Source organism: Aquarana catesbeiana, linkage group LG03, assembly GCF_042186555.1.
Source record: "Aquarana catesbeiana isolate 2022-GZ linkage group LG03, ASM4218655v1, whole genome shotgun sequence".
In the NCBI taxonomy this organism is placed as follows: Eukaryota; Metazoa; Chordata; class Amphibia; order Anura; family Ranidae; genus Aquarana; species Aquarana catesbeiana.
Genome location: NC_133326.1, coordinates 279,503,090 through 279,517,672, shown reverse-complemented (window position 1 = coordinate 279,517,672; position 14,583 = coordinate 279,503,090). Strand labels below are relative to the sequence as shown.

The 14,583-nt window shown below is 45.5% G+C and overlaps 1 protein-coding gene across 1 annotated transcript in view; it reads left to right on the top strand.

The window, feature by feature from the left end:
- The window catches only part of AMDHD1 (amidohydrolase domain containing 1), a 46,197-nt gene that overhangs the window by 23,044 nt on the left and 8,570 nt on the right, over positions 1-14,583 (top strand). The window contains exons 6-7 of the mRNA XM_073620151.1: positions 5,921-6,045; positions 14,295-14,388. Of these exons, the coding sequence (XP_073476252.1) occupies positions 5,921-6,045; positions 14,295-14,388 (219 nt within the window). The remainder of the gene's footprint in view (positions 1-5,920; positions 6,046-14,294; positions 14,389-14,583) is intronic.

Below are 14,583 nucleotides of genomic sequence, written 5' to 3'. Positions count from 1 at the left end.
ATCTTCACTGTGTGGCCCTGCCTGGAACTGCACAGGCTTGCTTCATCAAATGTTCTTACAGGGCTATCGTGATCCTGCACATGCATGCTGCCATCCCATTCATTCCTATGAGGAGGGACTTGCTCTGCGGGAAAGCTAGAGGCCACCATAAGTACAGCTCCCTATAGGAATAACCGAGGCCTCAAACCTTAAAGTTGACCTTTGCCCCAAAGGGCATGTTGTGCTGCCCTGCCTCCCCCCCCCCCCCCCCCCCCCCCCTGTATCCAATTTGCAATAGTGTGAACCCAGCCTTAATGGAATTCTGTCTTTCTGACTTTTCACCTAGGTGAGAATTTTTTCCCCTGCCCTCTGTGGCCTGTTCAGATGTGCCGCAGGGCTTGGTTACTGAAAGAGCCCCGTGGCATACCTGCGCATGTGCTTGCTTCCCTTCCCTGGCCATCTGCGCACACACAGGTTTTCATGTATTTAGTGCTACCCCTGCAGGAGCCACTGGTGAATATGGTTATCTCCCACCCTGCATAGTCAGGCACATGAATTTTCCATTCACTCTGGAGTCAATAAGCTTGTAACTTTGTTTTTGTTTTTTAATTTAGGGGAATTTAAACTTGGATGGGGAATGGTTGTTATGGGATGCCTATTTGATCAGTAGAAACTTTTCAGGGACACAAACTATATATACATCCAGTATATACACACTCCTCTTCTACCTTCAGCACAGACTTGCTTGTAGAACTACAACTCCCAGGACCAGCTAGCACTGACAGGATGGTCTGACACTGACTCAGTCAGATCCAAAGCGAATACCCTTTGCAGGCAGGGACCACGGACCCCTTTAGTATTGTAGCATTAATTAAGGTCTTTGAGCAGTAGCCACGGGAAAGGACAGCTTGCATCAGAGTACCACTTCTTCAAGGCACTGCCAGCCCGTATGGCTGCAGCTGCCCCTTTCACTAGTCCTTCTGGCTACTTCTCCACAGTCCTCCCAGATAGACTCTGTATCCATCCCAGACTGCTTGCACCCAGTCACTTCACGCATGCCTCTCAGTCCTCTGACTGCAACACTCACCAGCCCACATGGCTGTCTTTCTCCCTGGAGCTTTACCTGGCAATGTCCTCCTGCTGTCCTCTCCTTTCTCACATGCCTCCTGCTGTCCTCTCCTTCCCCTGCGTGTCATGAGGAGGGGTCCCTTCCACACCTGAGCCCAGGTTCACACCCCCCCCCCCCCCTCCAGACTGGGGAGCTACACTCAAAGGCCTTCAACAGCCTAACGCTACAACTCCATCTTCCACCTGAACTCCACACTGCCCCTGCTGGGCTGACCCTGAGTATTTGGGGATTGGTCAGGGCCCTCAAAACTCCAGCTAGCTCTTCCTAGACTTCTCCTAACTGTTTCTGGAACCTCTGGAAGACATGCAGAATCACCCACTGATCGGTGCTTCTCTACCTCTACTTATAGCTAGATCATTTTCTCGTACAACTGACTTTTCTCTGTTGCCCTCACCCATGACATCGATCCTTGGTAACCCCAACTTTACAAAATGATACCTTTTAGGAGATTGAAGCATGAGGGCAGATTAGGATAGACTTTTGGCCCCATGGAGGATTCCCTTCTCAGACTGACATCGCCAAGCGCTCTCTGAACCTCCCTTAAACTGTTGGAGTACCATCCAACTCAGACACTACTTGTAGACTTTTCAGACCTCTAATTACACTTACTCTCTATTAGTCACTCTGTAGGAAATGGGAACCGACCAGACACACACTCTTTATTCTATAGTTATCTGGCTGTGACATACGTCAATGGGAACAGATCGTGGAGACTCCGTTTATGCCTGAAGAAGCAGGAAATATTTTCTTAGCCCACAAATCATCCATAGCTAACCAGTACCAAGAGGTGAGGTATAAAATTCTCTTGAGATGGTACCGCATACCTCACTTGAAACATAGCAGTGATCTGGACACCTGCTGGCAATGCAATCAAGTGGTGGGTGCTATGACCCATATCTTCTGGCAATGGCCCCTTTTGGGAAGATGTGACAGCTACCCTTAAGCACCAGACATCAGTTGACCTAAGTGGGAATCCAGTGGCATGCTTACTTTACCTGACGGAGAGACCCATCCAGAAATGCAAACAATCACTCACTATATACAGTACATCTAGTGAATGCAAGCTAGAGCTTGCATCTCTTCGCTCTGGAGGCAGTCATAGCGGCTAACTAAGGTCCTGCGTTATGCTAAAGTCAATGACATCCTCCATATAGAGGAACTAACTGCCACCCTAAACAATACAGAGGAAGCTTTCAGGGAGTGTTGGAGGCCCTGGAGATACTTTACCTTCACATAGCCATCAATAAAGACGGATGTAGCAAGGTCCCAGGCCTCCTTCAGTCTAATGAGGACCTCCAGGGCCAGAGATAGCTGACCTCCTTCTGTGTATAGTGGGTTTTGAGGCATGGTGGGTGCAAGATGATTAAGGTCATTGGGCACCAGACACTTCTTGAATGCGAGTTTATTTCTCAACAAACCTTTGGGGGGAAGATGGTTAGGGCCAGGACACCCTTAGGTAGTTGCAAGTTCAATTGGCAGACTCCCAGAATTCGATAGAGGACAGTCATGCAGGGAAAGGCATCCAGCAAAATGCCACATCTGCATGTGCGGGAATGGTGTCTCCTATGGCAAGTCTTTAACAGTTCCTAACACAAAGCTTAACAGTTCTTTCTAGACCACTGCAATCACTCCTTGTAGTTCTTCAGCCCACTGAGCTCCCGGTCTTGCTAGACTCACTGATTCACTGCAACTGAATCCCTTAAGCTCCTCCAATCTTCACGGTGGTATCTTCCTCAAGCGTCACCCCCCCCCCCCCCTTCTCTGCTAGGTCACTAGCTTGGTACTCTAGATACCTCTCAAGCTTCACCCCCGCTGGCCTGCTCGGTCCCTGGCTTGACACACAAGGCTGCTCTGCAAGCATCACCTCCGCTGGCTGGGTCCCTGGCTTGATACCCACTGAAGTGTCCCGATTCTTTACTGTCCCTGGTTGGTAAGAATGCTACTCCGGTACTTGCTTCAGTTACTCACTGTGGTCCCTGGTAATTAGGCGGATAGTCCCTTAGGCTCGGTTCACACAGGGACGACTTATCAGGCGACCTAGTCGCCTGACAAGTCGCCTCCCGTTCTGTGCTTTGGAGCGTCGCTCCGACTTAGAAAAAGGTTCCTGTACGACTTTGGGGGCGACTTGGGGCGACGTGCATAGACTTCTATACAGAAGTCGTTTTGCAAGTCACCCGGGCAGTCGTGTGCAGGTCGCCTCGGTGAGGCGACCTGCAAGTCGTGCCGCCTCTGGTGTGAACCGAGGCTTACTGGCGACAGCTTCCCCTCTACCTCCGACCACGACAGGTTCTCCGGCCAGCAGAACAGTTACTTTTGGTTGGACTGCAAGCCGCAGTCCCAACCCTGCGCTACTCTCTTGGTTCTGGATAGGCCCTCAGACAGCCTAGAAGCCAGATGTGCCTGGGATAGGCCCCATCTCCGGCCTAGCAGCCTGGGCAGTACAACACCCATCCACCCAGACAGCAGTCCAGGTGGCATAGAACATGGATCACCTGAATCCACCCGAATATTTTGGCTCTCCCAGCGGGCCAAGGGATTCAAGAAAACCCCTGCACATTGGCTGAGATGCCCCATAGACCCATAACTTGACCTTGCGTTGCCCTTCTCATATCTACTACCACCAAGTGCCCGGCCACCTAGTGATAGAAAAGTGCAAGAAGGGTGACAGACTCTTGTAATCAAACCCATGTTAAGTTTCTGTTTGGCAAAGCAAAGTTGACGCCTGAGCAGACAATTTTCTAGGTTTGAACTCTGTTGGACTGTGCTATCTGTGGAAATAGCAGATAGATGTCAAATTCTATACAGAAAATTAAAAATGTTCTGGGTTTTATATACCAGACAAAACCATTTTCTGTCTATGTCAACAATTGAGTAGAAAGGATTAGGAAATCATCCAAGCCTGAACAATGGCATTCTGTTCCCATGGACACTAATTCTGCAGATCTTGCCACCAGCCAGTGTCCATGAGTGCCTTTGCAGATTCTTCACGGTCAACAGGTCCATCGTTTCTTTTGGATCATGCACAAAGAATTACCACTGTCTCCTGTCTGGCAGGGGAGGAGATTTTTTTTTTTTTTCTTCCTTAGTTAAGTAAGGCCTATAGGCAGTAGTGTATTTAGGTTTTGTGCTGCCCTAGGCCTGACTAAACTTGTGCACCCCCTAATTTAAATATAACCCACCCCTACTGTTTAAGACCCTCCCTGAAATTTTTGAGTGGGGACACTAGTTCTGAGGGCCTGGGGGGGGGGATGGATTCCCTTAATTTGCATAGATTTCCTCTCACTTTGTTTGGCTATGGGGCAGGAAGTGAAGGGAAATCTCTGCAATGGAACAAGGATGGTAAAAAAATAAACTGACAGGGGCTATAACCCTCCCTTACTCTTTCCAAAATTAAAAAAAAAAGTGTTGCCTACAGTTCTACTTTAAGCACAAATTTCTGATAATTTTACGGAGAGGACTAAGAAGATATAACCATGCCAATTGTGCAGCAGAAAACGTATAGCACAGTGAGGAAGGTTTGTGGTCCAGGATGATGGGACAGTCAAAATTAGAAGTGGCGCACCCCCCCCCCCCCCCCCACAGTTGCAGAATGCCGGCCGCCCGCATACTGGAAGCAGTGCAGGCGCTTTATAGGGGCGCTAGACTTTTTTTGCCTCTCAGCCCAGTCCGCCCCCTAAGACTGGCGCTACACTAACAGCGCAAGCCGGCGGGGACTCTTTCTGTGCTGCCCGCCTGCAAAGTGCTGGCCTGGGCCTTGTCGGCCTAGGCCAGGATACAGCGTTGCCTACAGGTCTCCTCTCCACCCTTACCTGTGACTGAACAGTGATGGGAAAAGCATTACATTGATAAGCTTATCGCTCCTCCTATCAGCATGCTTTTTGCACAGCAGCACAAGTGATTGGCTCCGGCCATCTCGGACATAGGTGAACCGGCTCCATTAAAAGCCGTTCAGTTCACATATTATGCAGATCAAAACGCATCGAATTTGCATATATGTAAACCGAGCCTAAGTGTAGGTAGCTTCAAAGAACCTGTATTTACTCCAAGTCAAAGATTTACTGGAAAATGGTGATAACTTCCTGACTATTTAAATTGCAACAAACTTTTATTAAATTCTGGTTTTACTTTTTTTTTTTTTTTTTTTTTTTTTTTTTTTTTGTTCTGTGCAGATTGTAAGTTAAATGAAACCACCCATACACTAGGGTTTAAACTAATTTGCAAATGATTCAAAACTCCAAGCATAGTAAGATGGGGCATGGGAGCCAAGCACCCCAGAGTTGTTTTTCAGATGTAGTCAGCTACTACCAAGGGCCCTGGGGCTACATCTCCAGGTGAGGTAGTTCAACACACAGAAGCATGGCTCCATTAGTTCAACGGGGGGGGGGTGCGCTGACAACAGAAGGGAAACTTGGACAGGAGGGGTGGTGGGGTGGCATTTATTGTAGCCAATCTTGTGTAGTACTGCATCTGAAATCTGACTTCTCCTTCCTCTCCCATCTGCTTTCAGCTGCTGCAGGAGGGAATTATGGAGGGTTGATTCCAGTAAACGTGCATAGTAAACTGTTTCCTACCCCATTCTCATCAAATAAAAAGTACACTTTGACATTTCTCGCTGTTCCCTATAACAGAGCAGACCTTCACTTTTTGAGTTCAAGATCACTTCAATAAAAAAATCAGAAAATAAAATGTAATGGTCACAATTGGCATATGCAATCTGCATTCTATATAAAGACAGAACATTAGATGAATATTTTTAAATCATCATGGATTTTTATTAGTTTGACTTTTTTTTTTTTTTTCCCCCATTTTAAGCTGGGTGCAGAATTGGGAGCGCATGCTGTGAGTCACCTAGAAGAAATAAGTGATAAAGGAATCGCTGCAATGGCTGCAGCCAAGTGTTCTGCCATTTTGTTGCCAACAACTGCCTACATTCTAAGGTAATATATTGGGTTTTTTTTTAGTTCTCTCTACCAGATTTGACATAAAAATGTCAGCATGTGTGACACTTATTGGCAAATTGATTGCATAAAGCAGATTTATACAGAATTATTTTAGGTTGACAAGTCAAGAATCGGCTATACCTCATCAAGCTAAACCATTGTCCTATACATTACCTGATGCATGGTTCTCTGCTAACAGAGTATTGGGTAGGTCAACAGTTTGGATGCATATATATCTAATACTAGTATTCTGCTAGTAGATTTCTTATAGCCCTCTAAGCTAAGAACATTTGGGCCCATTTAAATCTCTCAGCAATTTCAGAAATAAAGTGCATAAGGGCCGGTGTCCATGGGTTTTGGGCCTGTGTCAATTAGATCAGTATAGGATGCTTCTGAGATTATCCAGAATTTAACTCATATATTTGGCCTGCTGGTGCCATAAAAAATATATATAGCCGCAAATGCATCGCAACCAACATATACCTGTGTGTTAACGTGCTGTGGTAATATCAGAGCAGTCCGATCCCCGCACACTTCTTCTGGCAGAACAGATCCTCTGGCAGCAGCACATGGTCAGCACCTCCCAATAACAAACCGTTTAGCCCCTCACTCTGTCTGGGCTCTAGGTAGAAAGTCCTCTTGCAGCTTTCCTCCTTTAGCACAGTTCAGTAACAGTCTACTGTACATGTGTATTCCTGAGCTCACTAGCACATAGCCCAGGCAACAGCCCAGTGGTGGCTGGTGCTCAAAGTTGTTGGGGGGGGGGGGCAAAAAAATTTTGAAAAAAAAAAAAAAAATCATCAGATGCTGCCACTGTGCACATCAAATGCTGCCAGACACCCCTCTCTCACATCCCCACCCGAGGATAGACCGTTGGACACAACACTGACACAAACAACCCCCCCCCCCCCGTAGATGGATCAGCTTCGGATCGCGGGACACAACCCCCCCCCCCCACGGATGGATCGGATCGCAGGACACAACAAACCCCCCCCACCTGCGGATGGATCGGCGCTTACCTTGTCATCTTCTCCGGCGTCTCCTCTCGCTTCCCCGTCCCAGTTCTGCCAAAGTGCTGAGCATCCAATAGGGATGTCTGGCGCTTTGGCCAGTCGGGAAACAGGTCTCTCATTCGCTATTGTCACACAATTGGGTGGGATCAGGGCGCACTCTCTGTGCCCCAAGCCCACCCTTTTTTGAAGCCTATGGCTCTAATCGGGTGATAAAAAAATACACCCCCTCCCACCCCCACCATAGGAATCCATGCATCCTTAAAGGGGCCGGGCGTATGGATGAGGGGGCTGCAGCAGGGATAGGGGGGGCGCCGCCCGTGCGCCCACAATGTACGGGCCGCTACTGCAGCCCACTCTTTGCTCTCATAAACCAAAAGGAAACTCTAACCAGGATCTGTATAGCAGTAGTCTGTGAGCCCTCAGTCCTGTTCTCCACTTACAACGCACTCACAGGGCACTATGTTCTCTAGTCCTGGGTCCCAAGCAGTGTTAATTTTGCCAATGAAAACATATTTGCCACAGTTATTGTCAGCACAGTTATTGTTTTCAGTGACAAAAATTAAACAAAAATAGAATTAAGTCAATTGATGAAAACTATGATGAAAATCAATTCAAATTTTTAATTTAGTCTGCACTGGAGATTTAAATCTCCAGTACATTTTAGGAAACTAAAATCGAATGGGTTTAGTTAAATTGTAATGCATTATTTAAAGCGGGGTTCCGGCCGGGAAAAAAAAAAATTAAAGTCTGTAGCTACAAACACTGTAGCTGCTGACTTTAAATAAGCACACTTACCTGTCCTGGGTGCCCGCGATGTCGGCCGCCCGAGGCCGACCCGTCCTTCGGCTCTCGGGTTCCGGCACTGCCATCCTAACTAAGGGAAACAGGCAGTGGAGCCTTACGGCTTCACTGCCCGTTTCCTACTGCGCATGCACGAGTCGCGCAGCGCTTTGTGAATGGGAAGCGATGCGTTGTGGGACACACACAGTTCCCATAACACACCGCGCCCCGTTCCCCAGAAGACAACGCCGGGAGGAGAAGACTGAAGATCACCGCAGCGTTGGAAGAGGCAGATTAGGAAGACTGCCTAGCAACAGCCATTTCAGGTGAGTCAAAAAATTTTTTTAATGCAAATTTTTTTTTTTTTTAGGGTGGACCTCCACTTTAAAGAGGAACTGCAGTCTGCTCACACAATGTGTAATAAAAACATCTTTGCCATTCTGCAACCACTTATTTATATATATTCACAAAAGTGATTACACCCCCTTTCATGTGACAACACTGAAGAAATGACACTTTGCTACAATGTAAAGTAGTGAGCGTACAGCTTGTAGAACAGTGTAAAGGTGCTGTCCCCTCAAAATAACACACAGCCATTCATGTCAAAACCGCTGGCAACAAAAGTGAGTACACCCCTAAGTGAAAATATCCAAATTTGGCTCAATTAGCCATTTTCCCCTCCCCAGTGTCATGTGACTTGTTTAGTGTTACAAGGTCTCAGCTATGAATGGAGAGCAGGTGTGTTAAATTTGGTGTTATCTCTATCATTCTCTCATACTGGTCACTGGAAGTTCAACATGGCACCTTATGGCAAAGAACTCTGAGGATCTGAAAAAAAGATGGCCTAGGCTATAAGAAGAATGCCAAGACCCTGAAACTGAGCTGCAGCATGATGGCCAAAACCATACAGCGGTTTAACAGGACAGGTTACACTCAAAACAGGCCTCTCCATGGTTGACAAAAGAAGTTGAGTGCAGGGGCTCAGTGTCATATACAGAGATTGTCTTTGGGAAATATACTTATGAGTGCTCCCAGCATTGCTGCAGAGGTCAGCCTGTCAGTGCTCAGACTGTACGCCGCACACTGCATCACATTGGTCTGCATGGCTGTCGTCCCAGAAGGAAGCCTCTTATAAAGATTATGCACAACAATGCTGCAAACAGTACAGACGACCAGATCTATCAGAGCCAGAACCTCTAACCAATATTTCCTGACCCTGGGACAGTGGTAAAAGTTGTGTGAAAAATCTGGTGAGCTACCACACCACCAGCATTCCGGTGAAATATGTGTTCATCGCGTAAAGCCTATGAGGTGTGAAATATGCTCTATGTACAATTTGAAATTGCACAAGACGGTCACGTATTGAGACCAAAGATCTGAAAGGCAAATCCCAAACATCCCAGTCATCGTTATCAGGTGCAGGAATGTCGCGTTGCCAGCAAGCCCTGAGCCTCGCTAGACGCAGTGACGCAAATATTAGATGTGAATATAGGTGTGCAGTGGGCTTCTCACCACTCTGTTCAGAGTGTTTATTCCAACCCCGACTGGACAACCGTGCAGGAGGATTGGGAAAATTGTGCTGAAAAAGCATGAGAAAGTTGTAGATGACAAAAATTATAATGGGCATATTTATATGCAGAGGAAAGTTGAGATAAGGGGATTAAGGACTGGTGTGATGCTGCTTGCGAGGTTAATACCCATACTTGGCCCAAGCATAGTTGTCAGATATCTAGTAGATGTGTGACAAGTTGGGATTCAGCCAAATCGGTGCGTTAGTGGAAATAGCTGTGTTTTTAATAACCCTCACCAGCCAGTCCCACCCTCCAAGCCCGCAGAGTAGTAAGCATGGAAGGGGTCAGGTCATAGGGGACTCGTGGTCCTCTGTAAACCAAGAATTTAAGCGCCTCCACGGACCCGACCACTGCAGCCTCCAGCATTGTGGATGATATGAACAAATCAGGACTCGGTCACCACTTGAGTAGCCAAAAAAATATTTGTAGCAATTGGGAAAGGCCATACCACCCTGTGTACGTGGTCGCATCAAAGTGCTCCGTTTGTATCTGGGCGGCTTGGGACCCCAAAGAAAGGATGAGAATTTGGTTCAACTTTTTTAAAAAGGCTTGTGGAGAATTCCGTAATGGGTAGATGAGCTTGGGGATAATTTTTCATTTTGATTAGATTGATGCGTTCCAACAGGGACAATGGTAAATTCTCCTATGCCTTTTTAGTTTGACCTTTACCTCGAGTAAAACTAACTAGATTTAAGGAAAGGAAATCAGAGGCCTGGGAGGAGACCATAACCCCTAGATATTTAAAGATATCCACCCACTGTAAAGGAGTATCCAGGGGGGCTGTTGTCTTAGCTGCTTGGATCTATCGGGAACAGTAGAGACTTGAACCAGTTAACCGTGAGTCCTGTAAATGTGGCGAAGGCATTGTACACAAACTACTTTACATTGTAGCAAAGTGTCAATTCTTTAGTGTTGTCACTTGAAAAGATATAATATATTTACAAAAATGTGAGGGGTGTACTCACTCTTGTGAGATACTGTATACTGTGATTCTGTACTTGCCAAATATGCTGCATAAATCCCCCTCCACTAAGTCTGGCTGCAGCCATAATAACTGTGGGCAGCTGAAGCTGCTGCCTGTTCACTTCCTGGTTTCACTCACTCACACACACACACACACACGCACACACACACACACACACACACACACCTCCCAGCTCTGCAGCTCACATTGGCTGTCTTATGACTCATCCCCCCTCCCTTCCTAGCAAGCTCTCACCAGAGAGAGAAAGCTGTGCATGATGTAAAAAAAAAAAAAAACTTAGGCTTGTTACCAGACAGGAAAGAGGAAATGGGCTGTATAAGGTATTTACTGGCAGAAAAAAAGTTTTACTATCCAAAGTTAAAACCACAAGAGCAGAAGATTTAATAGCTGGTAAGATGGAAAAAATGATTGAAGGTCCGCTTTAAGCATTTCTCTATTTCCAAACTCCTTATATACTTCTGGAGTAAAAATTTAATAACCTGCTATTAAGGCTCCACTCACACCTGAGCATATCGTTTTACTGGCTTTTTTTTTTTTTTTTTTCAGCTTTTTACAAGTTTTTAAAGCATTTTGGACTGTGGTTTGCAGGGCATTGTTCCAGAACTCCTAGTAGGCAGGCAGAGGGAGCCTGTATCTCTCAGACAATACAGCCTGCCATAGTACTGGAGATTTTTAGACAACTAAAATACGACTAAAACAATTCGGATGACTAAAATATGACTAAAACTTTAAATGAAATTTTAGTCGAGCATGGCTAAAACTAAATTTAACTTTGACGTCAAACTTAACGCTGATCCCAGGGCACTCTAAATGGGTCCCAGAGCCCTATAATCAAATCCCACATGAATCTCCTGCTTCTTCCAATGTTGAGAGGGTCCAAATATGACCAGCAGCCAATCCAGAAGTCCTCCTTTCCCAGGGCTACTAGGAGCAGGTCCTCTTCAGCTGTAGCAACAGCTAATCAAGGAACAGTCCACCGAAAGAAGAAAAAATGTTTTGCGCTGTCGGGAAAACTTCTAATTCAATATAGTGTATAACAAACCAATCCAAAAAAGTCATACAAATGAAATATCAAAGTCTACCAAAAGTGTGCAAAATCTTCATGCAGCTGCTGTGTACCAACCACCAAGTGATTATATTGCTGCTTACCAGATCTTTAGACCCTCACGACTCAAGAAATCGAAATCGGCATTTGAAAGATGAGAAATCCTGCATAGATGAATTGCTCTAGCTCTCTTCCTCACACCTCAGCAAGCCTCTCTCATGTAAATGGCATACCCCAAAAGTAACTCTGGAAGACGTTCTGTTGGACATAACGTGCATAGGGCAGAGTTTAGCTGTGACGTTATCATGCCTGCCCAGGGAGTCGGCAACGCTGTGTGATATGCTTGTCATACTATCTGTTTTTATGAGTACCCACTTGGTTGGTTAAATGTGTGTGTTTTTTTTTTTTTTTTTAACCACTTCAGCCCCGGAAGAATTTGCCCCCCCCCCTTATTGACTAGGCCATTTTTTTGCGATAAGGCACTGCGTCGCAGTTGTGCGAAGCTGTACCCAAACAAAATTTACTTTTTTTTTTTCCTCACAAATAGAGCTTTCTTTTGGTTGTATTTGATCATCTCTGCAGTTTTTATTTTTTGCATTATAGACCAGAAAAAAAATGACAATTTTGAAAAAAAATTAAAAATTGTTTTATTTTTCTGCTATAATGCATATCCAAAAAAAATATACAAAAATGTATTCATCAGTTTAGACCAATATATATTCTTGTACATATTTTTGGTTAAAAAAAATCGCAATAGATGTATATTGATTGTAGACGCTATAACTTTTGCGCAAACCAAGCTATGGGATAGATTTAGGGACTTCTATTTCTTTTTTTATTGCTTACTGGTAATGGTGGCGATCTGCAATTTTTAGCGTGACTGCGACATTGCGGTGGACAAAGCTGACCCCAAACTACACTTTTTGGGGACCAATGACTTTACATCGATTAGTGCTATGAAAATGCACTGATCAATGTTAAAATGACACTGGCAGGGAAGGGGTTAACACTAGGGAGCAATCAAGGGGTTGGGTGTGTTCTAACTACAGGGGGGATAGGCTACCAGGGACATGATGGAGATCGCTGTTCCCGATCACTGGGAACAGAAGATCTGACATGTCATCTGACAGAACTTTGAAATGCCTTGTTTACATGGGTAGTTTCCTGTTCTGCCTCTGTACACCGCGACATGTACATGTCGCTGGTGGACATCGAGCCTACGGGCACAAACCTGCGGCGTGCCTGCTATCTCCTGTGCAAAGCCCGACGTACACCTACGGCAGTTTGCACAGGAGAGCCGACCTGCTGCAGTAGAATGACGGTGGCTGTTTGGCAAGAGGTTAAACTGTACTTCACTATGAAATTTCCTTGCTCTTTATCTGGTACGTGTTTTTGCTTCTGAGACTGGTATACGAGAAGAGATCCAGTGACCACTTTTGGAGCATGCCATTCATGAGACATTAAGGCTTGAGGCTTGCTGAGATGTGAGTGCTAGAGCCATCCATCCATCTAAGTGCTAATTTAGACCCCTCTTGAGTTGTGGGGTCCAAGGATCTGGTAAGTGGCATTATATTCACTTGGTTGGCCCACAGCAGCTGCATGAGGATTTTGCACACTTTTGGTGAACTTTGATATTTTGTTTGTAGAAGCGTATATAAATTTTTTCGCCAAAAAAAAAAAAAAAAAAAAAAAAAAAAAAATGTTTTCAAAGAAATTTGAAGAAAAAAGAGTGTGTCGATTTTTATAACAAAAAATGTCAACTTCACACTCAATTACGAAAAGGATTTTTTTATAAAGTAAATGCAGTAAACTACTTTAGTAATGAGAAATTAACATCCTGCACTCACACGCCTCAGATCAGCCCCAATTCATGCACCTTCACATCTCAGATCACTCTTAACACGTGTGGATTCAGCCGAAAGCCTTGGGCCTATGTGCAGTATCATAAGTTGGGGCCCCCGCAGCTGAGGAAAAGTGGCGCTCCGCGCCACAGGGACAGTTGGGTGTGATTTACATTGCACTGAATACTGGCTGTGGCTTAAAGGGACACAGTGCCGGGGTTCAGTAGTAAGTGACACAAAGGTTCAGTAATCATTTCAACAAAGTTCCCAGAAGCTCAGCAGTAATTCCACAAACTGTCATCTGATTGTGGTTTTCTCAATCACAGTGAAATCCCTTCTTTGAGATTGATGGTGGCAACCAAGCGAGACAGCTTCCTCCAGATGGTGGGCGGGGCTAGCAGGACTAGAATTGGCTTCATCAGTGGCCGATGACAGTCCTCTTCCTGGAAACAGGGCCCCCCCCCTTAGCAGAACTGCACCCAATCTCTTCCCCATCACAAAAGCTGACGATCGCGGCTACAGCAAAGTTAGAGAACCGAACAATGTTTCCCATCTTTTACAATATGTGGGGGTGCAGGGCCTCCCCCTCAGTGCAGGTGCTGTGTGGGGAATTCTGAAATTGGAATGCATTAGTGTTGCACTGATACTTCCCTGCACTGCTCTGCTGATGGGGAGTGAGTCGAGTGTCGGCAAAGAGGCTTTGTGTGCCACGAGTTGCCTACCCCTGGTATACACTATATATTGAATTAGAGGTTTTCCTAACAGTGCAACACTAATTTATTTTTATTTTTTTAGTTGTCTTTCAATATTCATGTGTGAATATTGGTGAGTGCTGCAGTCAGGCTTTCTACTACCTCACATTTCAATTTGATTCATTTGCCAAGTGCGGGTTAAGCACGACATAGGGTACGGTCCATCCTCCCCTCCCCCTGCCAAGCCCAGAGCTACATTCAGTTGTATTTTGTGTAGTCTAAATATTAATGAAAAACTCCTATTTTTCTCCTTTCTAAGACTCAAACAACCTCGAGCTAGAGACATGCTCAGTGCTGGGGTCATTGTATCTCTTGGAAGCGACTTTAATCCCAATGCATACTGTTACTCCATGGTAAGTGCTCTTGTGAAATGGCAGCTGTTGTGCAAGTTTCTTGCGTATGAATAGTTGCATATTGTTTTTATACCAATATTACAGCAATTGCCCACCAATGTGACATGCTCAGTGCTTCAGACATTAGATTCTGAAGTGCAATGTGTTTACACATTTGCTGTTGTAAACTGACTATAAAATGCTAAAACCAGGTTG